At 46.2% G+C, this 27,016-nt stretch overlaps 1 protein-coding gene across 2 annotated transcripts in view; it reads left to right on the forward strand.

The window, feature by feature from the left end:
• GLA (galactosidase alpha) overlaps positions 1 to 27,016 on the forward strand; it is a 649,316-nt gene that overhangs the window by 504,517 nt on the left and 117,783 nt on the right. The window contains exon 5 of one of the 2 annotated variants that reach the window (XM_063937004.1): positions 7,906 to 8,067. In XM_063937004.1, coding sequence (XP_063793074.1) covers positions 7,906 to 8,067 — 162 coding nt within the window. The remainder of the gene's footprint in view (positions 1 to 7,905; positions 8,068 to 27,016) is intronic. The other variant, XM_063937005.1, reaches the window with a different exon arrangement.

Genomic DNA, 27,016 nt, shown 5'->3' on the forward strand with positions numbered 1-27,016 from the left:
TTGCCGGGCCTACCACATTTTTTAGCACATTTTTAGGGGTTTTAGTAAATCTCTCCACCAACCCATTAGTTTAAGATTGATACACAGATGTCTTTCGCTGAGTAACCTTAAACAGGTGGCACATTTCTATCATGATCCATTAAGATTTACTTGGGTATTCCTACTCTGCTAAAGACATGTAAAAGTTCTAGCAATCGTCTTATTATTATTATCCTTTATTATTTATATTGCGCCACAAGGGATCCGCAGCTCCCAATTACAGAGTACATAAATGAAAAACGGGACAATAGTGACTTACAGTTGAAGACAATATAGGACAAGTTCAGGGTAAATAACACTGACATAAGTTTCAGATTGGCAGAAAAACGCGTAATTAGGTGGCATCGAGAATGGTTTAAGTAAGAGAAGGATAAGCACATGAGGGTTATGGGTCCTGCTCGTGAGAGCTTACATTCTAAAGTGGAGGGGTAGACAGACAGGGGTGGCACAGATTGGGTAGACAGTGAGTGTGGAACAGTGGGGTCGGATGAGATTAGGCTGGGTTTGGCGAAGAAGTGGATCTTGAGAGCCCGTTTGAAGTTTTGTAGAGAGGTGGAGAGTCTGAGATAGGAAATTCCAGAGAAAGGGAGCAGCACATAAGAAATCTTGAAGGTAGGAGTGGGAGGAAGTAATCGACGGCAGGAGAGGCGGCATGCATTAGCAGAGCAAAGAGGATGGGTGGGGGTGTAAAGGGAGATAAGGTCAGAGATGTAAATGGGAGAGGCAGGTGAGGGCTTTGTGAGTGTGAGAAGTTTGAATTGGATTCTGAAAGGGAAGGGAAGCCAGTGAAGGTCTAGTAGGAGAGGGGAGGTGGACGAAGGAAGATGAGCCGGGCTGCAGTGTTGAGGATAGATTGGAGTGAAGAGAGGTATTTGTCAGGGATGCCATTGATATATTGCGCAATGGTATCGCTTCTGGGTATCTGGTTGCATAATCTATTATTACTAATATGTATTGATGACCCCCAGGCCGACTTCAACAGAAGTCTTACTAAATCCATAGCGATTCTTTCAAATAGGACTCAATAATGGGCAATAGGATGAACAGACTTTTATAGTGTGACCTGGGAGCATGGTACTGACACTCAAGGCAGGAGGCCTTTATATCTTTGTGTATCCCTGGCCAGAATAACTACTGTAAAATGTTTTCAACATTTTCTCTTTGCTTAGATGTCCTACAGTTACAGTATGTGACTATAAGCCAAGTCTAACACAGTTCTCCTATACACCTTATGGAATATGTATTGTTCCAAAATATCTGCACCTCTTTTGGACACTTGGGACCCTATTAAGCTACAGTTGCAGTTTTACTAATCTAGCAAAAGTGCAATTGCTATTACTCGCATGCTGGGGGTTGCCCAGCACAGGGTAAGGCCTCCCAGCATGCTAATGGCCACCAGCGATGCGATCACATCACTGGATAAGGGCAGCGCCCTGCATTCGTAGCCTGGCTGTGAGGACAGTTGGGCCACCGCCATTTTCCCCATTGCAGCGGCCGCATGTAACGTCACACAGCTGCCATGAAAATGGCCCAGATCTGCTCCTGTTTTTGACCCACTGCCACCACAACGCCGCGTCTCCACCCTGCAAATACCTCTTCCTGTCAATCAGACAGAGGTTTTCGCATCTCCCTGCCCGCGCAGATCGGACCCTAGGCTTGCACATTAGGCTATAAAACGGGGCAATACGATTGCATCTCAGATGTGAGTCATGTTGAATAAGGCCCATAATCCAGTAAATCTTGATGTAATGCCATGTGGGGGTAGGCCAGCCTACTATCCAGCTCCACTAGCTTTCCAACAATTACGTTTCCATTCTTCCTCTCTAGCCCTCACCAGAGTTGGGTCTTTTAACTGCTTTGAGGCAAAGATCTCATTACGCCTTACAAGGTTAGGCATACAATCAACTTCAGTAGGAAGTACATTGATTTACTCCCCACTTCTGTTTTCAAACAGTCTTGTAAAAGGGAACACAGCAAATTTGGGAGATAATCCCACTGCCACTGTACCAGTAACATATTGAACTGGGTCTGGGTTATTTGCTACCGTAATAAACTGGCTTTTTCACAGCTTCCAGAAGTGGGAAAAATCAGTCCCCAATATTGCATCATACACAGGGCCGGTTCTAGCCCTTGCGGCTCCCCGAGTGAAAATAGGGCGTGGCTTCACAAAGGGGTGTGGTCAATGTGCTCCCAGTAGTATTGCCCCCGTTTGTGGCCCCAATTGTATTGCCCCGTTTGTGGCCACAGTAGTATTCCCATCGTTTGTGGCCCCAGTAGTATTGCCCCCGTTTGTGGCCACGGTAGTATTCCCCTCGTTTGTGGCCACAGTAGTATTCCCCTCGTTTGTGGCCCCAGTAGTATTGCCCCCGTTTGTGCCGCTTTAAAAAAAAAAAAAAAAATGAATTCTTACCATCCTCACTTTTGATGCCCGACTGCTGCTGCCCTCCGTCTCTGGCCGCTGGCGCCGCTCCTCTGATCTATGGGAGAGACGTCATGACGTCTCTCCCATAGAACCGCATAGACACTTAGTGTCTAAGTGCCGCTCCCACAATGCAGTGCGGTGCGCAATGACTTCATCATGCACCGCACAACAGTACCGGCACCGGGGGTGGGGGGCACCACCAGTAGCGGATCTTGCCACGGCGACGGCGCCCTCCGTAAGGTGGTGCCCCGGGCAAAAATCACGTGTGCCCGTAGCAAGATCCGCTACTGATCATACATTAAATCATAACCTAAGCCAACAGTGACTACAGTGGCCTACATGGGATTTCTACAGATCTCCTACATACTTGCTGCAGGATCTCCCACAAATCTCCTACATCCTTGCTGCAGTCATGTTAAACAGCCCTTCTAGTCACAGCGAGACTCTGTAGCACTGAGCGCCTTCATAGTAGCACTTTTCCGTTAAAATGCATCTTAGCCGCAACACTATTCAAATAATATAGTTGCAGAAGCAGCTTATGCTGATTAAAATTATATGCAGCATGCATATATTCTATATATGACTACGGCTGTAGTCCATTTCCTGGAAATCACTGTAATTTAGCATTTTGGGGCAGATGTATTAACCTGGAGAAGGCATAAGGAAGCAATAAACCAGTGACATGTGCAAGGTGATAAAGGCAGCAGCCAATCAGATTCTAACTGTTAATTTACATATTGGAACTAATTGGCTGGTGCATTATCACCTTGCACATATCATTGGTTTATCACTTCCTTATGCCTTTTCCAGGTTAATACATCTGCCCCTTTGTATGCAGATGCAGCCACAGTCGTACACAAAATATAGGCAAGCCGCATATCACTTTAATCAGCATAAGCTGCTTGTGCGTCCTATTTGCATAGTGATGCAAATAAGATGCATTTTCAGCAAAAAAAATGCCCGGCGTTAGCAGAGCACTTCTGTCAGGCATCTTGCGGTGCATGGCATATTAAGGTAACATGTATGGAGATACATCTGTATGTTCACTACTGCAGTACAATAATACTGAGTATCCCCATGTATGCAGGTTATCTCAAGAGTTTACTTCCATTTTAGAGGTTTACCAACTCATATTTTATAAGAGTCACCAGACTACCAGAATTTAACAGAGCCTCGTCTCGTTTGCCTTCTACGGCGATTACATGTGATTGTTTCATACCTCAGCATATATTTCTGCTGTGTACAGGTCTCCTCAATGCATACTTGCCTACCCTCCCGGAATGGCCGGGAGGCTCCCGAAAACCGGGTAACCCTCCCGGCCCCCCCGGAAGAGCAGGCAACTCTCCCGATTTCAGGGGTCATCCCCTGCCCGACCACCCACTTAGTGAGTAAAGTGGGCGGTCCGGGCAGGCGATGACGTGATTCTTGTTGAATCGCGTCATCATAGCCACGCCCCCTGCTGTATAATGTCGGAAATAGCGGCATTAAACAGCGGGGGCGTGGCTTACATGACGTGATCCCGAAGCCCCGCCCTGTTCCAGCTCCACAACGCCCCCATTCCGCCTCTGGTCCGCCCCCTCTGCACGTCACCTCACTGCCTGCCCCCCTGCTGAGCTGACCTGGCTGCTCTCTCCCGGAGAGAGCAGCCCAAAAGTAGGCAAGTATGCCTCAATGTCCAATTGTTGAATCTTGTTGGATTCCTGCTGTTGCTTCTGGGTTGCCTCAAAGGTCAATAGTTGCGTTCTGGTGACTCCTGCTGTGCTGACGTAGCCTGCAGCAAGGCCTTAAAAATGTCCTCCATGTTATATGTTGCTGTAGGAGTAAAGAAGAATCTTGCTTTCCTAATCATCAGATGATGACACCACCATGAAGATCACAGGACCTCAGTCATTTCAATAAAAAAACAATTGGGTGTCTGTCACTTTAAATTTTAAGTGTTTTTTTTTTCTATGGCTGCAATTTAGTGTATGTAAGCATTCTCCACCACATTTGAGTGGATCAGGGTAAGGATGCCATCTCCTGGGGTAGACAGATGCACTTTCTTACAGCAGCCCAATTAGGGACACACCAGTACCAAGGTGTTTGGTGCAAATAGCCTCAGCTATTATTATTTGCAGCAAAAGTAAAACAAACCATAAATATAAATCATAGACCATCTGGGCACTAACTAAACACCAAATTTTCCTCTTTATGTGTGAGAGGGACCTAGTGTTCAGCTCACCAAAGCAGCAGTTCAACACCACACTCACTTCAGGTTGTAATTATGGGGGTCATTCCGAGTTGTTCGCTCTGTAAATTTCTTCGCATCGCAGCGATTTTCCGCTTAGTGCGCATGCGCAATGTCCGCACTGCGACTGCGTCAAGTAAATTTGCTATGCAGTTAGGAATTTTACTCGCGTTTTTTTCTTCGTTCTGGTGATCGTAATGTAATTGACAGGAAGTGGGTGTTTCTGGGCGGAAACTGGCCGTTTTATGGGTGTGTGTGAAAAAACGCTACCGTTTCTGGGAAAAACGCGGGAGTGGCTGGAGAAATGAGGAGTGTCTGGGCGAACGCTGGGTGTGTTTGTGACGTCAAACCAGGAACGACAAGCACTGAACTGATCGCAGATGCCGAGTAAGTCTCGAGCTACTCAGAAACTGCACAGAGATGTCTTATCGCAATATTGCGAATCTTTCGTTCGCAATTTTAAGAAGCTAAGATTCTCTCCCAGTAGGCGGCGGCTTAGCGTGTGCAAAGCTGCTAAAAGCAGCTTGCGAGCGAACAACTCGGAATGACCCCCTATGTCTCTCTCTCTGCAAGCCAGCAGCTTGCTCCCCAGGCAAGGTACCTATCTACGCTAACAGAATTTTTTCACACCCATGCAAGTGTTAGCTCTGATAACCTTCTCTGAGGCTACAGGCCTTCAATACCTGGGCCACGCCTAATGGATGGAGGTCCACCCTCTCTCTACACCTATACTTCCAGGACCCTTTAACCTGCCTTTCCTAAATGTCCAAACTCTAATTAAGTCTGTTTTACAAAAACAGATCTTTTCCTGGTGATTTTAAACTCATATAACAGAAGCCTTGGACATCCAGTCAGGATCCCGGCATTCAGAATACCAGCAGTGGGAATTGATAATGCTGATTTAGATTACCTTATAACCTTCACAATAATGGGTAAGAGACACAGTACGCAATTGGCGTATGGGGTACCGTAAGGGTACGCACTTAGCGTAGCATACGCTAGGCCGTGATCGAGACGCACATGTGGCACGCTCGCTCACAGCTTAATGCGCGGTGTCGAGCACGCTATAGGCGAGCGACTACCGTAATGCTACGCTACCAGCGTAGCGGATGCTCGAGACCACGAGGAGATCACGAGCGGCGCAGACGCTCACAAGATGACAATCAGTAAACCTTGAATGTAACACACAGAAAGGATACTCTTATACTGTAAACCTTGTACTGAAACACTGTAGCGATATAACGCTGCTTAACCTTGTTAACACTAAAGCTGTTTGAGCGATCGAGACGCTCCTATTACCCACTGCAATGTAATGAACACACGATACCGTGCTAAGGATCCAACACCTTTACTAACAATCTTTTAAGTTATATCGAAAAAGGTAAACAGTTACAAGTCATACACTACAGACTAACATATAATTCTAACAGATTATCTAGACAGAAATATACAATAACGTTACAATCTTATACTAAACAGAGAGAGAGAGAATGTGGCCAATACAAACAAAGAGCGATATGATTACAGAGAATTACTTACACACACTGGGAATGATCGCTGCGCAGCCTGGTACCAGCTCCGAGTTAGTCAATATGAAAACCGTTTGTGGAGTGAGAGAGAGCTGCTCAGGCTGGCTGATCTTATATACACTGAGTACAGTATACTACAAAGGGACCTATAATCTCATTGTTCATTGGACACAGGAATGTCTCCTCGCATCATAACAAAAGGTCATAGGTTAGTTTGAACAGGTGGGCTGTGACTATATCAAACTGCTCAAGTGGGAGGGAATCTGAAGATTCCCGCCGCATGGGTAATGAATCGCAAATATATGAAATGTCCAGAATCTACTAATGGCCATAACTATACGCAGGAGCGATTAATCTTTACCTAACCAACACCGGATTGTTGCTATTAAAATGTTCTTTAGTTAGGTACCAGACACAGCTGTTCAAACCCTGTCTGACCCTTCGTACCATACAAAGAGGAATTCCTCTGTCCAGCGACCATTTACATTAAACAAACTTACAGTCATTATTAAGGGGAACATTATCTATAAAACATGCTATATGGATTTATTATCTAACGATTGAGTCGCCCGCTAGACGCACACAAACTCTACCGTAAATGCACATACCACGCGCTCGAGCGCATGGCCGAGGTGCCATCACGCGGCTGCGAGTATCCGCACGCACAGGAGAGAATGTGCACGTGCAGCAGGCACGCGCATGAGGTGAATATATGGCAACGTGCAGCGTGATATTTTTCTGACTTTGACAGAATACAGTAGCCAGAATCCCAACACTACTCGGTATACCGACAACGGCACCCCGACATAGATTGAAATGCCCACGCTGGGATCCCGAATGTCGGGTTCCCAAAAGAATGTCTGCCGGGACTCCTCACTGGTAATCCATGGTGGGGGGTTAGTATTAGGCTGCTAGGGGGCCCCAAGACACATGGTAAATGCGGCGCAGGTGAGGCTGGGAAAGCCTTTTTACTGTCTCTGTCAGCGGTGCCGTAATCTACCAGCGCCGGGCCGACGGAAGGGGTTCTCGGGTGTTGAGGGGTAAAGGGGCTGGGCCCACCTAGGACTCTGCAGTAGAAGGACATTTTATTTCCTGTCTACTGCGGCACAGAGACGGTGGGCCTGTTTTGGACGGTGGGCCTGGAGCTGCAGCTCCATCAGCCCCATTGTTAATCCGGCCCTGGAGGGGGGGGGGGGTTTAAGGTTGGGCAGCTGTTTGCTAGGGTTAGGGTTTTGCTGTGGGGGGCTAAAATAACGCTGCCGGGGGAGGGTTAGGGTAATGCTGCGAGGATTAGGCATCCCAGTTAGGGTTAGGCTGCGGGGAGTGGGGTTAGGGTTAGGCACCACTGGGGTGGGTTAGGATTAGGCTGCAAGGGAGAGGGTTAAATTTAGGCTGTGGTGAGGAAGCTTTAGGGATTAGGGATAGTTTACTTACCAGTTAGATGTCGGGATCCTGAGCGACGAGATGCCGCTGTATATACCTGCCCTCAAACAAAATTGCACTGCAGTTTTATCACAATATAGTTTTTTTTGTTTTGTTTTCCATTAAAGTATGTTCCTGCAATGGTCAAATGCAGTAAAAAAAAAAAATAGCAGGGCATGGTTTACCAGTTTTCAAGAAAGTTTGTAATAAAATTCCTATTTTCATTATTTTTTTTAATCTTGCATCATTTATCATATGTACTGTAGGTCAACTATTCAGAAGTTGCACAATACTGCAACACATGGAGGAACTTTAATGATATTGAAGACTCTTGGGTAAGTGTGAAGTCTGTGATAGATTTTACCTCTGCCTTGCAAGATGAATTGGTTCCTGTAGCTGGTCCGGGAGCATGGAATGACCCAGATATGGTGAGTAAAATGATAAGCAGGGGAACTCTTGTGATGTTTGCAGTTGTTAAATTATTAATGGTTTTACTTATTCTTTTCCTGATTCACTTTGTGTATAAATAATTGGGGATATTAATGAATTAATGAAAACTGGTGACTTAACAACTGGTGCTTTAATTATTAATAATATTGTTTATATTGTCTCACTAACTATAGCTCTGTGCAGATATTTGTGATTCACATCAGCCATTTGATCTTACACACTATGTTATATTTTAGTCAGAAGTCAGTTAACCATTTTTTGGAATGTGGGAATAATAAATGGCATTATTGTACAAAGAGATTGATTGAGAAAGCTACAGGTTACTGGCAAAATGTGTTACAATGTTTCTGTTACCCGCCACCTTATTATTGTACCTGCTCTTTTATTATACCAGTATAAGGGGCCTATTTATCAAAATTATTTTTACTAAAATAATGTGAAAAAGGTGTTTTCACACCCTTTTCACATTATTTTAGTTTCACCTAAATGTACCAAAGGGTAATTGTAGGAGAATTCTCTAAATTCTCCTCCAAACCCTAATTATCAATTTTTTTAAGTAAGCAGATCGCATTTCCCATAACTGTAATGGTAAATGTTATCTACTCAGATTTACTAACCTTCAATTGTAAAAAAAAATACCGTAGGTCAGCCTAGTGTTAATAACGCCAGCTCTAGCCCGCGTTATCCAAGCTCAGCCCTATCTGCAGTTGCTGTAAGGCAGTTTTTTCGGGAGGGAGAGAGCTTTCCAGCTTCCCCCCTCCTCCCCCTTGTAAGGGTGGCGATGCAGTGTAGTGCCTGCTGCCGTGCAGGTGTACCATGCTCCTTACCACAAGTTGTTTTCCTCAGTTCCCAACCGCACGTTCTCTTCTGGGGAAAATCCTTCCTTTCGAATCTTAAGATGGGGAGTCAGCCTGGAGGGCCCGACGGCTAGGGGAAGAGAAACACTAATCACTGTGTGTCAACTCTTCCCGGGGAAGAGGACACACGGGGGTGGCCACGACTTTCACCGGTTAGGTGAATGTCATCACTGGCCCTAAGTCCTCAACCACCCAAGCGTCACCTATTTGGCACTTGCGCACCAGGTGAGAGCGAGCCCCACTAGGCCTAGCGGGGTCTCACGAACCGGCGCTCAACACGTATCAAGACACACACACAGAGGAGTATACTCACACCGGCACTCTTGTCAGCTTGTCTGATGCGGGTCTCTGCTCCTGGAAAGAGAATGACAGCAGCCTCCCTACAAACTAATAAATAGGCTAACAACGAAACTGGGCCTATTTACTACAAACTCTAAACAATACAACTTGGCTAGCTACTACACCTAATTCCAGCAAGCAGTACAAGCACAAACAAGGCAACAAAGTGACAATAAAACAAAGTGCGGGTTACCTCTTTAGTCCGGACTGGTGGAAAACTCAACTGCTTCGCGCCGGTGGATGAATTCCTGTGCAATTCCACTCCCTATGAGAGCCGCAGCTCACTCCAGAGTCACGGGGTAGGCCGTGTGAGGCAGGACTGTCCCTCCACAGCCTTCCCGACACAAAACTACGTACAGAATATGAGAGCCAGCCGGCCCTTCACAACCCACTTAAAACTGTCCCTGAGCGAGCTACTGTACAGCCCACCCACTGCGGGTACCCAGATAGAGAGGGAGTCTGTACTGTGAACGTCTCCCACTTGTGGGGGTGAAATCCCTGTGGACCTAGAGCCTCTACTTTATTAATGGTGGTCCTGGCCTAGAGCAAAGACCTCAATCCAAATCCCAGCTCCTAGCTTCCCTGTGGCCTAATGTCGGTATTCGCACCTCAGGCCTATTGCCTGCCTAGCGGTGCCGTAATCTTGGCCTAGTGCCAAGATTACCAACTTTAACTGTGGCTTGTCTAACTAATATCCCCGCAGGCTTTAAGCCTGTATTGTGGCTAGGCCTAATGCCTGCCTAACTATGGGGGGTGTGGGGAAGTAACCTTGGCCTAATGCCCAGGTTACTTAAAAATGATGGCCCGTTCTCCTATCTGTAGCTCAGGCCTATTGCCTGTCTATGCCCACAGGCCTAATAGCTGAACACACGGTGGTCTAGGGAGGGGGAGTTATAAGATGGTAGTTATGGCCCAAGGCCACCTACCCGGATCGGAGGGAGAGGCTGCAGCGGGGAGCTTCGTTAGCTCTTTTGCTACCCACACACTGCAGCACTCTCCGCCGGTCCTCCGCCGCTGGATCCCGGGCTCCGCTTCTTCTGTGTCCTCGGCTGCCGCCTCCTCTTCTTCCTGCCGCCGGTTCTTCCTCCGCCGCTGGCTTCTTCTCTTCTGGAGCTCTTCACCGCTTCGGCTCCGGCGCCCGACTGACCTCTCCTGCTCTGCAGCGTCTGATATATGATGCTGGGAGGGGGCGGAGCTATGACGCTATGAGCCCTGATTGGCTCGTCGTGGCCTGTTTCTATTGGCTGACCGGGCGCAAGCCCCGAATGGCTCGCGCCCGGCGCCAAACTCAAATGGGCACGACGTGATTGGAGGGGCTTGAATCCCAGCGGATGCAAGCCCCTCCGTCCCAGTAGCTTGCCACGCCGCCGCATACCGCAGCCCGCCCTGGGGAAACAGAGGTAAGGGACCTCCCTTGTTCCCCCAGCACGGTGCCCGCTCACACCCTCCCTCCTTTCTGTTTACACTGAAAGAAAGCAGCCGGCAGCAGCAGCAGGAAGAGGAAATGGAATCCTCCGTGCACAGAGACAGTCACACAGACGTGCTATCAGTATTACTGACATGGTAATAATTTTTTTTAATTTTAAAATAAATACCTTTAATTACTAGGTTTGTATACCAGTATTTATTTAATCTATTGATGGAAATTATTTAGAAGTACTAGCTCCCACTCCCTCTGAGAGAGTCCGAGTGTACTGTGCAGCAGCTGCCGTTTCAGACGAGCATGCAGTGTCAGTCAGCGTGGGGCCGCCCATCACAGTGTATGCCGTGGCTCCCTTTGATCTGCCGCAATCAGTGAAGCGGCACATGCGCAGTTACATGAAGCAAACGCGAATAGACTTCATGTTATTGCAGGGAATGGGATTCGCCAGGACAGGGCATTAACGCAAGCCCTGTCCCTTTAACCACTTAACTGACGATTTATTTTGCCGAAAACTGCTCCGAAATTGTCGGGGTTTTTTTTATGAGTGAATTAGGTGAAGAACATGACTTTAACCCTATCCCAAATGATTTTAGTTAAAAAAGGGGGAACATTTTTTTTAAATATTTTTCAAACATCGAAACATCGATCGGGAACATCGGGGACATCGCGACCATCGCGGCTTTCATTTTGAAAGCCGGGACAGCCTGCAGGTATACAGGGGGGTCTGGGGGTGGCTTGGGCGGGTTTATTTACACTCCCCAGCGGCTGCCATTGTCTGGAGTCGCTGGAGGGGGGGATCCTGCCGTGCTGACCGATCAGCAGTGATCGTCAGCATGGCAATCAGTGGGGGAGAGTGCAGTGAGGCAGTGGGACCTTCCGGTCCTTCTGACAGCAGCAGCGGAGGGAAGTTTATCTTCCCTGCCGCTGCTAACACTCTCTATTTGACTGGTCGCATCCTGTGCGACCAGGTCAGATAGAGCACTTGCAGGCATAGTCGCATCTGATGCGACCATGCCAGACAAGTGGTTAATACATTCATGTGATAATTGTAATTATCGCACTGCGAATTGAAACGTTATTATCATTTAAAAACCGCAATGGTATTGCAGATCTTAATAAATATGCTTAGATAGGTGAAATGTGAATTATACAACATGCACAGCAGATTTGACATGGTCATGCTGTTACAAGCTAACATGTGGTCAGGGGCATAGCCAGAACATTGTGGGGGTTCAAAGTAAAATTGTGAGGAGTTCCCTATCCCAATGCTTCTAGAGAAACACCTCTCCACAGCAGTTGTTAATTTTATGCCCCATAATAGTGCACTACAGTAATACATTTTCGAATCCATAGTAGTGACTTAGTTAATGTATCTACCATAGTAGCGTATTCATTTATTTTATGAACATTAGCAGTGCTTTCAGTTCATATTATGTCACACTGTGGGGCTGCCAATTTATATTACGTAACACAGTACCCCCAATTCACATTATGCCATACAGAGTGCCCAGTTCATATTATGTCACATTACAGTTCCCCCCGTTTATATTATGCCATAGTACAGTGAACCCACTTCCTATTATGCTACACTATAGTGCCTCCACTTCGTATTGCACTTCATACTGCACTTCATTACAGTGCTCCAGTTCATGTTATGTAACATTTTAATGCTCTCCAGTTCATTTTATGCCAAATTACAATGGGCAGGTCCAGGGGCATAGCTAGATATATTGTAGGCCCCAAGGCAAAAGTTAGTAAGGGCCCCAATGTACCACCCAGACATCAATTCATACCTCCCAACTGTCCCAATTTCAGCGGGACAGCCCCGCTATTCGGACCCTGTCCCGCTGTCCCTCCTACGGGTCGTAGTGTCCCGCGAGTGGGAGGGCAGTTGGGGGAGGCTTTGCCGGTGATCACTGAATATATGCCATGCGCACGGCATCTATTCAATGCTGGAAGGGGGGCGGGGGGATGCCCAGCTGCTCGGGGAGCGCCCCCAAAATGCCGAAAACGGGTCCGTGGCGCTCGGCTACGCCCACTCGGCCGAGGCCACGCCCTTCGATGGCAAGCCACACACCCTTCTCGGGTCGCGTGCAGGGGTCCCGCTTCCTGCCCCTTTAAAGTTGGGAGGTATGATCAATTTAACTCAAAATTATAAACTATATAAAGTAGTAATAGAACAATGTACAATCTAGACACAACTTCAACTATTATCTGATAGTGGCAACTAAATTGTTCAAGAGAGTTCTAGACACACATAAGCTGGAGGTTGAAGCTGAGTCACAGCAGAGGAGTTCTATAGCATGGGCTATGATCTAAGCATAGTGACCAACTATTAAGCCATGCCAATAATAACATGGTATAAATACAAAATTACTATAGTGCTTATTAGTTATATATTGAGGCTGTTCATATATCATATGGTAGGAATTTGAAAAAGAGAAATAATAAGTACCCAGACGTCTTTTCATTTTAGGAGTATGCTTGCAGAACCAACATACAATTTGTCAAAGATGACAGGGGAATATATCTTATTGAATGCTTTCCTCAAAAAAATATGTGGATATCAGGGGTATATCTACCCCATGGCCAGGATGGCACTCGCTAGGGGAACTGGCAAAGGCAGGGCCAGATTAACAATGGGGCATATGGAGCTACAGCTCCACATAAAAATAAGTCCATCATTCTGACTTCATGGAGACCAGCTGCCTAGTTGGCCACACGGATGGCCATAAATCATAAGTATTAAAATTGTATTTCTACCCTCTGAAATTCTGTGTATATGTATGTACAGATGGGTCCATGTTTATCTTGACCTTTAATATGATTAACTGAGCCAGGGCAGTCGGACTTAATCCCCTACTGTAATGACTTAATCCCCTTCTGTATTGTTCTCTCTGTGTTGTATTGCAGCTGAGAACAATAGATGAAGGGTTTATGTTAATAAACCATGTTGTGCCTAGGCGCAGCAAACTAGCCAAGATAACCGTGGCTACCTCTGTATGTTTGTGTGTGTGTGTGTATATATATATATATATATATATATACAGTGGTCGAAGTGGAAATTTTTAAGTGGGGGTATGGAGAAGTGATGGCTGTAATTATGCGCGTGTTCCAGAAAAGGAAGTGTGGCCACTCAGAAGGGGGCGTGCAGTTTACCACACCATATACCCCTTATGCACATTATGCACCACAATAGTAGGAGCCCTTATACTATATAGTACTGGTGCCCCTTTCACATTATATCACATGGAATGAGCCAAAATTCACATGTCACGACACAGTATGAGCCGAAAATCACATATGCCACAAGGTATGAGACGAAATTCACATTATACCACACGGTATGAGCCGAAATTCACATTACACCACACGGTATGAGCCACAATTCACACAGAATGAGACAGAATTCACATTATGCCACACGGAATGAGACAAAATTCACATTATGCCACACAGTATGAGCCACAATTCACATGGAATGAGCCGAAATTCATATTATGCCACACTAAATTACCCAAAATTCAGAGACAGGGAGAGTGACAGCAGGGACATAGGGACAGGGAAAGTGACAGCAGGGACATAGGGACAGGGAAAGTGACAGCAGGGACATAGGGACAGGGAATGTGACAGCAGGGACATAGGGACAGGGAGTGACAGCAGGGACATAGGAACAGGGAGAGTGACAAAAGGGACATTGGAACAGGGAGAGTGACAGCAGGGACATTGGGACAGGGAGAGTGACAGCAGGGACATAGAGACAGAGAGAGTGACAGAGGGACATAGGGAGAGGGAGTGTGAAAGAGGGACATAGGGACAGGGAGAGGGACAGTGGGACACACTGAGAGTGACAGAGAGAGGGACAGCAAGGACATACAGTAGGGAGAGAGAAAGGAAGCAGGGCAAGACTACCTAATGAGCAGTGGCTGTGCAGAGGAGGCTGGCGGTGCTGAGGTGGCGGTGCAGAGGAGGAGGCTGTGGTCTGCGGCCTTCGGTGTGACACCAGTCCGCCTATGATCGACACTATTTTAAATCTGCCGCGGAACGGCAGACAATCAGGAGCGGCCGCGTGGCAGCAACTGATTGACTGCCTGTTTGAGAATAGCGCTGAATTTGAAAAGATGCGGTGGCAGCGGTCTTCAGTCAGTGCACGAAATGCTGGTATGCCATACCGGTGTATACCGGCGCACTTCGAGCACTGTTTATATTATATATATATATATATATATATATATATATATACACACATACACACGATACCAGTATCCTTGCAAAGAAGGAGAGGCAGCACTCATCCGGTCTTAAGATGGAATCAAAAACTGTGCTATTTATTCACACAACGTTTCAAGGCATGTAAGCTTTTTCATCAGGTGCATAGAAAGTATATAGGCCCTCATTCCGAGTTGATCGCTCGCTGGCTAGTTTTAGCAGCCATGGAAATGCTATGCCGCTGCCCACTGGGGAGTGTATTTTAGCTTAGCAGAAGTGCGAACGCATGTGCAGCCGAGCTCTGGAAAATCAGTTTGTGCAGTTTCTGAGTAGCTCTAGACTTACTCAGCGCTTGCGATCACTTCAGCCTATTTGTGTCCGGATTTGACATCAGACACCCGCCCAGCAAACGCCCAGCCACGACTGCGTTTTTTCAGACACGCCTGCGTTTTACCATACACTCCCTGAAAACGGTCAGTTGCCACCCAGAATCGCCCCCTTCCTGTCAATCTTCTTGCGGCCACCAGTGCGAATGAAAACGTCACAGAAGGACTTTGTACCCGTACGTTGCGCATGCGCATTGCGGTGCATATGCATGCGCAGAAATGCCGTTTTTTTAGCCTGATCGCTGCGCTGCGAACAACGGCAGCTAGCGATCAGCTCGGAATGACCCCCAGAATGCAATAAACGTACCTTATATAGAGAGGACGTAAGCCTCATGGTGCAATGAATGTTCCCGCGATCCAGCTGGGTGGCGCGGCGGTGTGACATCACATATGCGCCCGCAGTGTTACGGAGGGAGCAGCCTGTAATGCGGTATGTAGGGACGGAGGGTTGCCAAGCAACGGCAACGTAGCGTCTAGTTAGAGGAGCCTAGGTGCCGTGTTATATCCATTGATAGAGATAGTGAGGCCTCACCGCCAGGACACCCTTCAGGAGGAGGGAAAGAAATATACATATTGTTAACATTACATATAGTGTGCTGTACAAGCAAAATAGTAATAAATAAAGCCAAAGGCAACAGGTAACACTACTACAAGTATTAGCTATATGTGGATAATAGCTTAAATATGTTAAGCAGAAAATTATATATATATATATATATATATATATACACATACACACACAGTATATATATATATATATATATATATATGTGTTGTGACAAGAACACTGGAATAGTGTGTGAGGCCAGGTATGTTTGTCCCAGGTTCTTGTCTTACATGTTTTAGAAACAGGAAAACATCCATGAAAATGTTTTGTTAGAACCTTTTCAGTTGTTGGAAAAGCTGGATAAGGGCCCTGAGAGAGAGACAGGGCAAATTCCAGACATTGGGGCCAGTTCGGGTCTTTGGCCTCACAGAGGGCTAATCAGGGCTTTCAGCTGTGCAAGAGCCTTTTAGGGCTGCTAGCCTGATTAGTGTGTGCAGACTGCCTGAGAAGACTGGAGAATCTCTGTGAGAGAAACACGCTTCCTTATACAAGTGAGCCATCCAGTGTTGACTGGAAAACTTTGTGTTTTTGTTTAGAGACAGTTAGGAACGTCTTGTGTTTAGTTAGTGCCGGACAGGCAAGGTATTTTCTTTTGATGTTTGTTTTATTTTCTGTTTAATAAAACTGGTTGTGGCCAGTTGCACCACAAACTGGACTTGTATGATTCCTCAGCTGCTGCTTGCTGCCATTTACCCCAGGAAATAGCACCTTGTTCCCTTACAGTGTTACAACTTGGTGGAGAATGCGAGCATGCCGCTCTGCGCATAAGTGAAAGCAGCAGCTTTATGAGGCCTGCAGAAAACGGTGGTTTATGCAGATACAGCCCAGTGTGAAATTGCTGAGACTCGCCCTGAGGATTTGATATATGTCCTGGGTGAAAGCAGCTACAAAGCCACCTGAAAAATCTGTCGACATGGAGGAACTTCTCAAAGCCTTGCTGCAATCTACAGCGGCTCAGCAGGAGGCCAACAGACAGCAGCAGGTGGCAATGGAGGAAAATAGGAGACAGGAGCAGGTGGCTATTGACGAACTTTACAGGCAACAGCGTCAGGATAGAGAGGCCTTAACAGAAGTGGTGCAGAGCCTTGCAGCCCGGATTGGAGATGTGGCTGTCAGTGCTCCGACCAGCTCTAGTTCTATACGGGCCAATCACTTCCTGCAGAAAATGACAGAGGCTGATGATGTGGAGGCCTACCTGACCACGTTTGAAAGGACTGCCGAGCGTGAGAACTGGCCAAAAGCACAGTTGGCCAGTCTGCTGGCACCTTTTCTGTCAGGTGAGCCCCAAAAAGCGTACTTTGATTTAAGCCCTGATGCTCGGGACTATGATAAACTAAAGACTGAGATCCTGACCCGCCTGGGAGTCACACTGTCAGTACGAGCACAACGGGTGCACCGTTGGGTGTACGCCATGGAGAAGCCTCCTCGCTCCCAGATGCACGACCTTATTCAGCTAACAAAAAAATGGTTACAGCCATAACTGGTCCCCAGATGGTTGAAAGAGTCATCATGGACCGCTATTTGAGATCTTTTCCCGTGGTCCTGCGCAAGTGGGTGAGCCATGGAAACCCGGATACTGCTGACCAATTAGTGGACATGGTAGAGAGGTATTTGGCGGCAGAGGAACTACTGATGACCACCCAGCAACCCATAGATCCTTGACAGCGCCCTTCCGTAAAGACTGGTAAGACTGTTCCATGGGAAGACGTTGCTGGGCGGTTAAGAGATCGCAAGGCTGGAGAGACTGTAAACACTGGCCCTGGAGACAGGCCAATGGGGCTAGAAAGGTCTATGCTGCCCAAACGGGTTGAAAATCGTGTGGTTAAATGTTTTAGGTGTGGTATGCCAGGTCATGTTATTGCCAATTGCCCAGTCATGCAAGAACCCATGCAATGTGATGCTGCCTTTGAATGTCGCAGAATGTCTTTCTTTGCTAGGTTAGCCTGTACTGTGGCATCTTCACCTGAGCTGGAAAAACAAATGTGTGACGTGTTCTTAGAGGGTAACCGGGTAGAGGCCTTGCTAGATTCAGGAAGTTTAGTTACCCTCGTGAAAGCTGGGTTAGAGAACCCCTTAAAGGTCCAGCAAATACCTATTGGGGTAACTTGCATACATGGGGATACCCAACATTATGTCACTGCTGAAGTGAATATAGAAACTTGTTGTGGGTCAGCAATTGTTAAAGTAGGACTGGTCCCCACCTTGGTGCATGAGGCCATAGTAGGGAGGTATTTTCCTCATTTTTGGAAACTGTGGGAATCATGTTTATCAACAGATGTGAGAAGTAAAGAGCCAGTTGATAATCACAGTGATTTTATGGATGTACGTGTGTCTTCGGAACTTTCTGACCCTTTGCCTTTTGCTAGTTTGGCTGGGGAAATGACAGATGGGGAGTCCAGTGAGGGCCCTCTTGCTGGAAAGAGAGACATAGTAGTTAGAACTGAAAGCTTGCCTGACCTGGAGGTAAAGAAGGATCTGTTTGCGTCTGAACAGTTATAGGATCCTACCTTAATAAAGGCTAGAGAGAATGGTAAGATTGTTAATGGGGAACCTGTGGTACCAGGTGACAGGGTTATGTATCCCCACATGGCCATCTGTAATGAGCTCTTGTACCACATTGTCAAAAGGGGTGAGGATGTGGTGGAACAGCTGGTAGTTCCCCAGCCTTATCGGAGAACGGTACTAGATTTAGCTCATAGTCACGTTACAGCAGGACATTTAGGGGCAGAAAAAAACACTGAAAGAGTTGTACAAAGGTTCTTTTGGCCAGGGGTTTATAAAGAAGTGTCTGAATATTGTTCTTCCTGTCCTGAATGCCAGTATCATGCCCCTAGACCCCATTTCAGGAGCCCACTAGTTCCCATGCCTATTATAGAGGTCCCGTTTGACAGAATAGCCATGGATCTCGTGGGGCCCTTGTTAAAGTCCGCTCGGGGCCATCAGTATATCCTGGTAATAATGGACTATGCCACTCGATATCCTGAGGCTGTCCCTTTATGCACTATCACAACCAAGGCGATAGCTAGGGAGCTGGTGCAGGTTTTTAGTATGTTACAAAAGGTTTTTGATAGAGATGGGAAAAACTGGGATTGTTTGTTGTCCTACTTGTTAATGGCCATCAGAGAAGTTCCTCAGTCCTCTACGGGGTTTTCTCCATTTGATTTGTTGTATGGTAGACACCCCAGAGGGCTGTTGGACATTGCCAAAGAAACGTGGGAAGGACAGCCCACTCCTTATAGAAGCGTTATTGAACATGTAACACAAATGCAGGATAGGATTGCAGCCATGGTACCTATTGTCAGAGAGCACATGGAACAGGCCCAAAGTGCTCAACAGAGGGTATATAACCGGAGTGCCAAGATACAGGAATTTGCTCCTGGAGATAGAGTACTTGTTTTGGTACCCACTGTGGAAAGCAAGTTCCTAGCTAAATGGCAGGGTCCATTTGAGATTAGGGAAAAAGTGAATGAGGTTAATTACAAAGTATACCAACCGGGAAAGAGAAAACCCGAACAAATGTACCATGTTAACTTAATCAAACCCTGGAAAGATAGGTTGTCTCTGTCAGCGGAGCCTTGCCCTTCGGTGTCTTCACCTTGGTTGCTTCCTGCAGTAAAGGTGTCAGAGACATTATCAGCTGATCAGAACAATCAGGTTAAAGAATTTCTCATCCAAAAATAGGGAGATATTTTCAGAGCTGCCTGGCCGAACTACCATAATAAAACATGACATTGTCACAGAACCAGGGGTCAGGGTCCATTTAAAGCCATACAGGATTCCTGAAGCTCAGCGAGAAGCTGTTTCTAAAGAAGTTAAAAGCATGTTAGAACTTGGAGTCATAGAGGAATCTAACAGTGAGTGGTCCAGTTCCATAGTTCTCATCCCGAAACCAGACGGTAGCATACGCTTCTGTAATGACTTTCGTAAGTTAAATGAGGTGTCCAAATTTGATGCATACCCCATGCCCCATGTGGATAAGCTTATAGAAAGGCTGGGAACAGCCAGGTTTCTCACCACGTTGGACATGACCAAAGGTTACTGGCAAATACCTTTAACTGATAGCGCAAAAGAAAAAACAGCCTTTTCGGTTCCGGAGGGGCTATACCAGTATAAGATGTTGCCCTTTGGGTTGCATGGGCCTCCAGCAACCTTTCAATGGGCGATGGATAAAATTTTGAGGCCCCTTAGAAAATATGCAGCTGCCTATTTGGATGATGTAGTAATTCACAATACAGACTGGGGGTCCCACTTGGTTAAAGTACAAGCAGTACTTGACTCAATCAGAGAAGCAGGGTAAACTGCTAACCCAAAGAAGTGCTGCCTCGCAATGGAGGAGGTCAAATACTTGGGCTTCACCATAGGCAGAGGTCTGATTAGGCCCCAATTGATTAAAATTGATGCTATTCAAAACTGGCTTCGCCCAGTGAATAAAAAACAGGTAAGGGCTTTTTTGGCAATAACTGGGTACTATAGATGGTTTATTCCCAATTTTGCGACCACAGCAGTGCCGTTGTCAGACCTTACCAAAGGGAAGCAGTCAAATATGGTGAAATGGAACCCTGATGCAGAAAAAGCGTTCCAATCATTAAAAGTGGCTTTGTGTTCACAACCTGTATTGATAACACCAGATTTTTCAAAAGAATTTGTTGTACAGACGGATGCCTCAGAGGTAGGCATAGGGACCGTGTTGTCCCAAACCAGAGATGGGGACGAACACGCTATAATTTATTTGAGTAGGAAACTCAATGAGCATGAAAAAAGGTATGCCATTGTAGAAAAGGAGGCTTTGGCCATTAAGTGGGCATTAGATACCTTGAGATATTACCTCTTGGGTAGACAGTTCAAACTAGTGACAGATCACGCCCCTTTAAAATGGATGTATGTAAATAGAGGTCAGAATGCTCGTGTAACTAGATGGTTTCTAGCATTACAAGATTTTAAGTTTACTGTCGAACATAGACCGGGTACACAATTGGCCAACGCAGATGCATTGTCCCAAATCTTCTGTTTGGGGACTACAAGTGTTCCGGCCCCTAGGTCGAAACAGGGGAGCGGGATATGTGACAAGAACACTGGAATAGTGTTTGAGGGCAGGTATGTTTGTCCCAGGTTCTTGTCTTACATGTTTTAGAAACAGGAAAACTTCCATGAAAATGTTTTGTTTTGTTAGAACCTTTTCAGTTGTTGGAAAAGCTGTATAAGAGCCCTGAGAGAGAGAGGGGGAAAGTTCCAGACATTGGGCCCAGTTCGGGTCTTTGGCCTCACAGAGGGCTAATCAGGGCTTTCAGCTGTGCAAGAGCCTTTTAGGGCTGCTAGCCTGATTAGTGTGTGCAGACTGCCTGAGAAGACTGGAGAATCTCTGTGAGAGAAACACGCTTCCTTATACAAGTGAGCCATCCAGTGTTGACTGTAAAACTTTGTATTTTTGTTTAGAGATAGTTAGGAACGTCTTGTGTTTAGTTAGTAACGAACAGGCAAGGTATTTTCTTTTGATGTTTGTTTTATTTTCTGTTTAATAAAACTGGTTGTGGCCAGTTGCACCACAAACTGGACTTGTATGATTCCTCAGCTGCTGCTTGCTGCCATTTACCCCAGGAAACTGCACCTTGTTCCCTTACAGTGTTACAATATATATATATATATATATATACACACACAAGACATAGCAAAATGACAGCACTCAGTAACAAAAATATATATAGATGAAATGGTGGTGCAGGGTCCTGGCAATTGATATAGATACTCACTTTTTCCCAAAAGAAAAAAGACCAGCACTCACATTTTTTATGAAAGAAAAAAAGGGGTTTATTCCTTACAAACCATCCATCTGAATATGATCCTGGTGCTACAGCCCTACAGCCGTTTCAACTCACAATAGTTTTCATCAGGGGCTGCTGTCACACTGCCAGGAGTCCCTATATATATAGCACAAAAGGTGCCAGGATATTTCAAACAGGAAGCCCGTCGTTCCAGAGGCAGCACGTCATTGCTGCTGACTGATTGGCTCCTGCCGTCATGTGGGTTATGTTGTCAAGATAAACAAATCCCCTGGCGCCTTTTGTACTGTATATAGGGACTCCTGGCAGTGTGACAGCAGCCCCTGATGAAAACTATTGTGAGTTGAAACGGCTGTCGGCCTGTAGCAGCAGGATCATATCCAGATGGATGGCTTGTAAGGAATAAACCCTTTTTTTTCATAAAAAATGTGAGTGCTGGTCTTTTTTATTTTGGGGAAAAAGTGAGTGTCATACACATATATATATATATATATATATATATATATATATATTGCTTGTTGGACCGGCACTCACCCTTCAGCATTGCTTGGCTCCGGTGCCCTCTGGAAGTAATTCATATATACCGCGTTGAATAAGCAGCGGCACTCGGAGACTTTGTCATAGTAAAAATCAAGTGTGAAATTTAATCCATGTCACAGCAAGGCCAACGTTTCGGGGCTTGTCCACCCCTTTGTCAAGGTGAGTCAAAAGTGAAATACAAGTGTAAACACATTACCTTATAGAGTGAAGAAGACCCGCCCGCGGGAACTGAAGTGTGAGTTTGGGAACGCACCATGTTTCCGTCCCGTGTACAAGGTGCAGAGTGATGACGTCAGTCAACAGCGACGTGGTGCACCCCCCTGCCATTGGCTGCCTGCATTACCCTGGCAACCTGGCCGTGGTCGCGCTGAGCTCTCCCGGCGTCCTCGTTTCCTAGGCTACCCAGTCCGTGCAGGCACCCGGCGTCAGAGTCTCCACTTGATCACTGTGGTACTGCAACATACATCCAGTGCATAAAGTGAAAACTAAATACATGATTGACAGTGAACATAATAGTACTAAAATCTAGAAAACATTCAATTAATATTATGTATAAACAACTATATAGCAGCAAGACTGTACTAAGCAGCATTGGAAACAACCACAAACTTCTTGTCTGTCACTGTATACAAAAAGGTTAAACCAAGATCCCCCAGAGTAATACCCGAATCTGTACATGATCCTTAATGCCCCATACTGGGGATAATATTCATATGTCAAAGACCCAATGAGTGTAAATCAATGAGTGTAAATCAATCTGCATCTACCTAAAATACACTCCACTGCATTTTATCGTTCAAACCTTTGGGCCTCATTGTGTCCAGTATATACATCCATTTGGCCTCCATACGTAATAGGAGACCGTGTCGATCACCTCCTCTTAACCTTTTGGGGACGTGATCAACAATGGAAAAGCGTAGATCCTTCAAATCATGTCCGCACTCCGCAAAGTGTTTGGCTACGGGCTGATCCGTTGGTTTGCCCGCAAGGGCCGCTTTGACCGATGATTTATGCATAGCAAACCGTTCCCTTATATTACGAATCGTTTTGCCCACATACTGGAGCTGGCATGGGCATGTGATCAGGTATATCACAAATGTTGTTGTGCAGGACAATACATGATTGATTTTGAATGATCTCCCTGTAGAGCAAGATGCAAAAGAGATACCGGTAATCATAAATTTGCATGTGTCACACCCCAGGCATCTGTAACATCCAGGTGTTTTGGCCAAAAAGGTAGAAGATGCTACTTTATCAAACCCGGTGATGTCAGTGTTTACAACCATGTCTTTAATATTTTTCCCTCTGGTGTAACATGTCATGGGCCTCTTGTGTCTAAACGTAGACAGATTACTATCAGTTGATACGATGGGCCACAAGGCATTAAGTGCTCGAGGCACCACCGGGCTTGAGACATTGTATTTTGTGACAAACGGTAGCACCTGTGTGTTGGCTTTGGGACGCTGCTCCAACAACTTCTCCCTTGGTATCTCAGCGACCTCACGCTTGCTTTGCATCAGTGCTTTTTGTTCGTACCCTCTGACCGCAAATCGCGTTACTACCTCCGATAATGCCTCCTCCATTTTGGCTGGTTCACTTGTGATTCTCGCTGCTCTAATCAACTGCGACTTGGGCAGGCCTTTCTTCAGGGCTCTAGGGTGATGACTGTTGTGCCTTAGCAGGGTGTTTTTGTCCGTCGGCTTATAGTACACCTCGGTCTGAATTTTTCCTTCCTTGATCGAAACCCATACATCCAAGTAATTCAGGGCCACTTGACTGCTTTGCGCCGTGACTCTAATCGGAGATGGTCTGCTATTGATGAATGTAATTAGCTGGTCAAAGCGTTCCTGTCCCCCAGACCATAAAATGAAGACATCATCTATGTACCTGGAATAATGGAGAATATGCTTGGCGGTCTCCTGATTGTCAAAGAACATATATTGTTCCTCCTGCAACATAAAAACATTAGCGAAGGATGGCGACACGTTGCTGCCCATGGCGCAGCCGCTGGTTTGCTGAAAGAATTTCCCATCAAATAAAAAGTAGTTCCGCGTGAGTGTTAGTTCTAACAATTTGAGGAAGAGCTCATGATCAAGAGAGCTCATCTTCATCCTAGTCAGGAACCCCTTCATAGCCAATAAACCCTGGGTTTGGGGTATACATGTATATAAGCTGCAGATATCAATGGTGCAGATCAGTGTGCCTTGGGGAACTACGCTCATTAGATTCAAATTGTTTAAAAACATGGTGGTAACTTTAATAAAACCCCGCTGCTGAACTACTAATGGTTGCAAAATGCTGTCTAGGAACATGGATATGGGTTGATACAGTGCCTTTTGTGCAGAAATAATCGGCCTCCCAGGTGGATTATTTCTGTCTTTGTGAATTTTGGGTACCGTGAATAACACTGTCACTACTGGGAACTCCTGTTTTAGAGCCGCGCATAATTTGTTGGTTATTCTATTGGAAAGGCATGCTTGATCCAGTATGTTGTCCACTTCTTATTTATATCTCCCCGTAGGGTCCGCCGGTAATTGTTGCTATACTGTGTCATCAGCCAATTGTTTGTAAATTTCGGCTTTATAATCTGTTAAATTCATGATGACGATCCTGTCCCCCTTGTCGGCGGGGCGGATCACAATGTCCTTGTAAGAGCCCAGTTGTTTCAGAGCCCTAAACTCAGCCTTAGATAAATTGTGGTGTGTAGTAGTTGACGCTGCTGTGTATTTGGACACTGACTCATCCACCAATCGAATGAATGATTTAATGGATGAATTGTTCGATGGTGGATCAAATCTTGACTTGAGTACAGTGCTAATAAATGGTTGATGCGGATCCTGTGGTACAGATGATTGGTGACTTTGAAAAAACTCTTGCAGTCTAAGTTTGCGTGAGAACTTGTGTAATTCAATCTGCCAACCCAGGTCATCAAACTTGTTAGTCGGAATGAATGAGAGCCCATTGTTCAATACTTTCACATCAAGCTCACTTAGCTGGCGGTCCGATAAATTGTATATTAGGTCTTCCTTTTGAACGAGGTGCTTCTGGATCCTGGCGTTTTGCCTTCCCCTGCGGGTGGGCGTCCTCTTGTTGTTGTGCCTGCCACGCCCACAGGGGTGGTCCCTAAAAGGGCCCCGGCCATCTCTGCTGGACCTTTGGAATCATTGACGGCAAACTCACTGTCACTGTTGGACGTGACTGAGTCTATGTAGCGGTCCTCTCTCCTTTTGCGCCAGCTGTGCTTGGCCCTATAATTATAGGGTTTGTGATTTCCGGGTTCTCCTCCCGAGATCCAACGGTAGACTTTATTGGTCTCATAGTCTTCCTTCACAGTGAAGTATTTATTCCGTTTGAATTTGATGAGCTCTTTTTTGTAAGCTTCGCATTGCTGTTGAAACAACTATATAGCAGCAAGACTGTACTTGAACGACAGCTTGATTGCTGTCCTTCTGGAGTGTTGTTCTGTGCATGGTTTCAAGTTGATGTATTTTGTCCCTCGTGATTTTAAGTTCGCGTGCAGACTCCTCTATCACGAGCAGTACTAAATCTAGACTGCACTTGTTGAGGATACCTATCCAACTATTGCAGAATTCCGCATTGAATCTGCCGATGGTTGAAACATTACGTACACAGAAACCCCGTGGAATCATCTTGTCTCTATGGTAGTTAGATAGCGAAATCCCATGCATCAGGTAATCACACTCACGACGCTTGAGTTTGATTAGTTGGTGGTAGATATCGTCCATGGTAAGCTGTTCCTCTGCCTCCGCCAGGCTTTCTGTAAAATACAGGCGGTCCGCATCAGCCTCCGTGAAGCTGTACACATCCGCGCCGGCTGCCGACATGCCTCCAAATCCCATAGCGGTTTCCTGAGACATCTTTCCAGTTTGTATCAAGTGACTTGCATCCAAATGGTACAATCCTTACTTAAAGTGCAATCTGCTGAAAGTGTCCATGTGCCAAAAGAAAAGTGCTCCAAGTGATATAAAGTGCTGTAGTGCTCCAGTGCTCGACTCTCGTGTCCTCTTCCTCCACAAAAGGGACTGGTGGTGTCCAGACCTTAAATGTCCTTAATCAATACAGGTTGGGGGTGCCTTGTCCCAAATGGCCAGCCAGGGTGCAACTCCCTGTGAGCCCATACATATACTGCTTGTTGGACCGGCACTCACCCTTCAGCATTGCTTGGCTCCGGTGCCCTCTGGAAGTAATTCATATATACCGCGTCGAATAAGCAGCGGCACTCGGAGACTTTGTCATAGTAAAAATCAAGTGTGAAATTTAATCCATGTCACAGCAAGGCCAACGTTTCGGGGCTTGTCCACCCCTTTGTCAAGGTGAGTCAAAAGTGAAATACAAGTGTAAACACATTACCTTATAGAGTGAAGAAGACCCGCCCGCGGGAACTGAAGTGTGAGTTCGGGAACGCACCATGTTTCCGTCCCGTGTACAAGGTGCAGAGTGATGATGTCAGTCAACAGCGACGTGGTGCACCGCCCTGCCATTGGCTGCCTGCATTACCCTGGCAACCTGGCCGTGGTCGCGCTGAGCTCTCCCGGCGTCCTCGTTTCCTAGGCTACCCAGTCCGTGCAGGCACCCGGCGTCAGAGTCTCCACTTAATCACTGTGGTACTGCAACATACATCCAGTATACAAAAAGGTTAAACCAAGATCCCCCAGAGTAATACCCGAATCTGTACATGATCCTTAATGCCCCATACTGGGGATAATATTCATGTGTCAAAGACCCAATGAGTGTAAATCAATGAGTGTAAATCAATCTGCATCTACCT

This window comes from Pseudophryne corroboree, chromosome 8, assembly GCF_028390025.1.
Source record: "Pseudophryne corroboree isolate aPseCor3 chromosome 8, aPseCor3.hap2, whole genome shotgun sequence".
In the NCBI taxonomy this organism is placed as follows: domain Eukaryota; kingdom Metazoa; phylum Chordata; class Amphibia; order Anura; family Myobatrachidae; genus Pseudophryne; species Pseudophryne corroboree.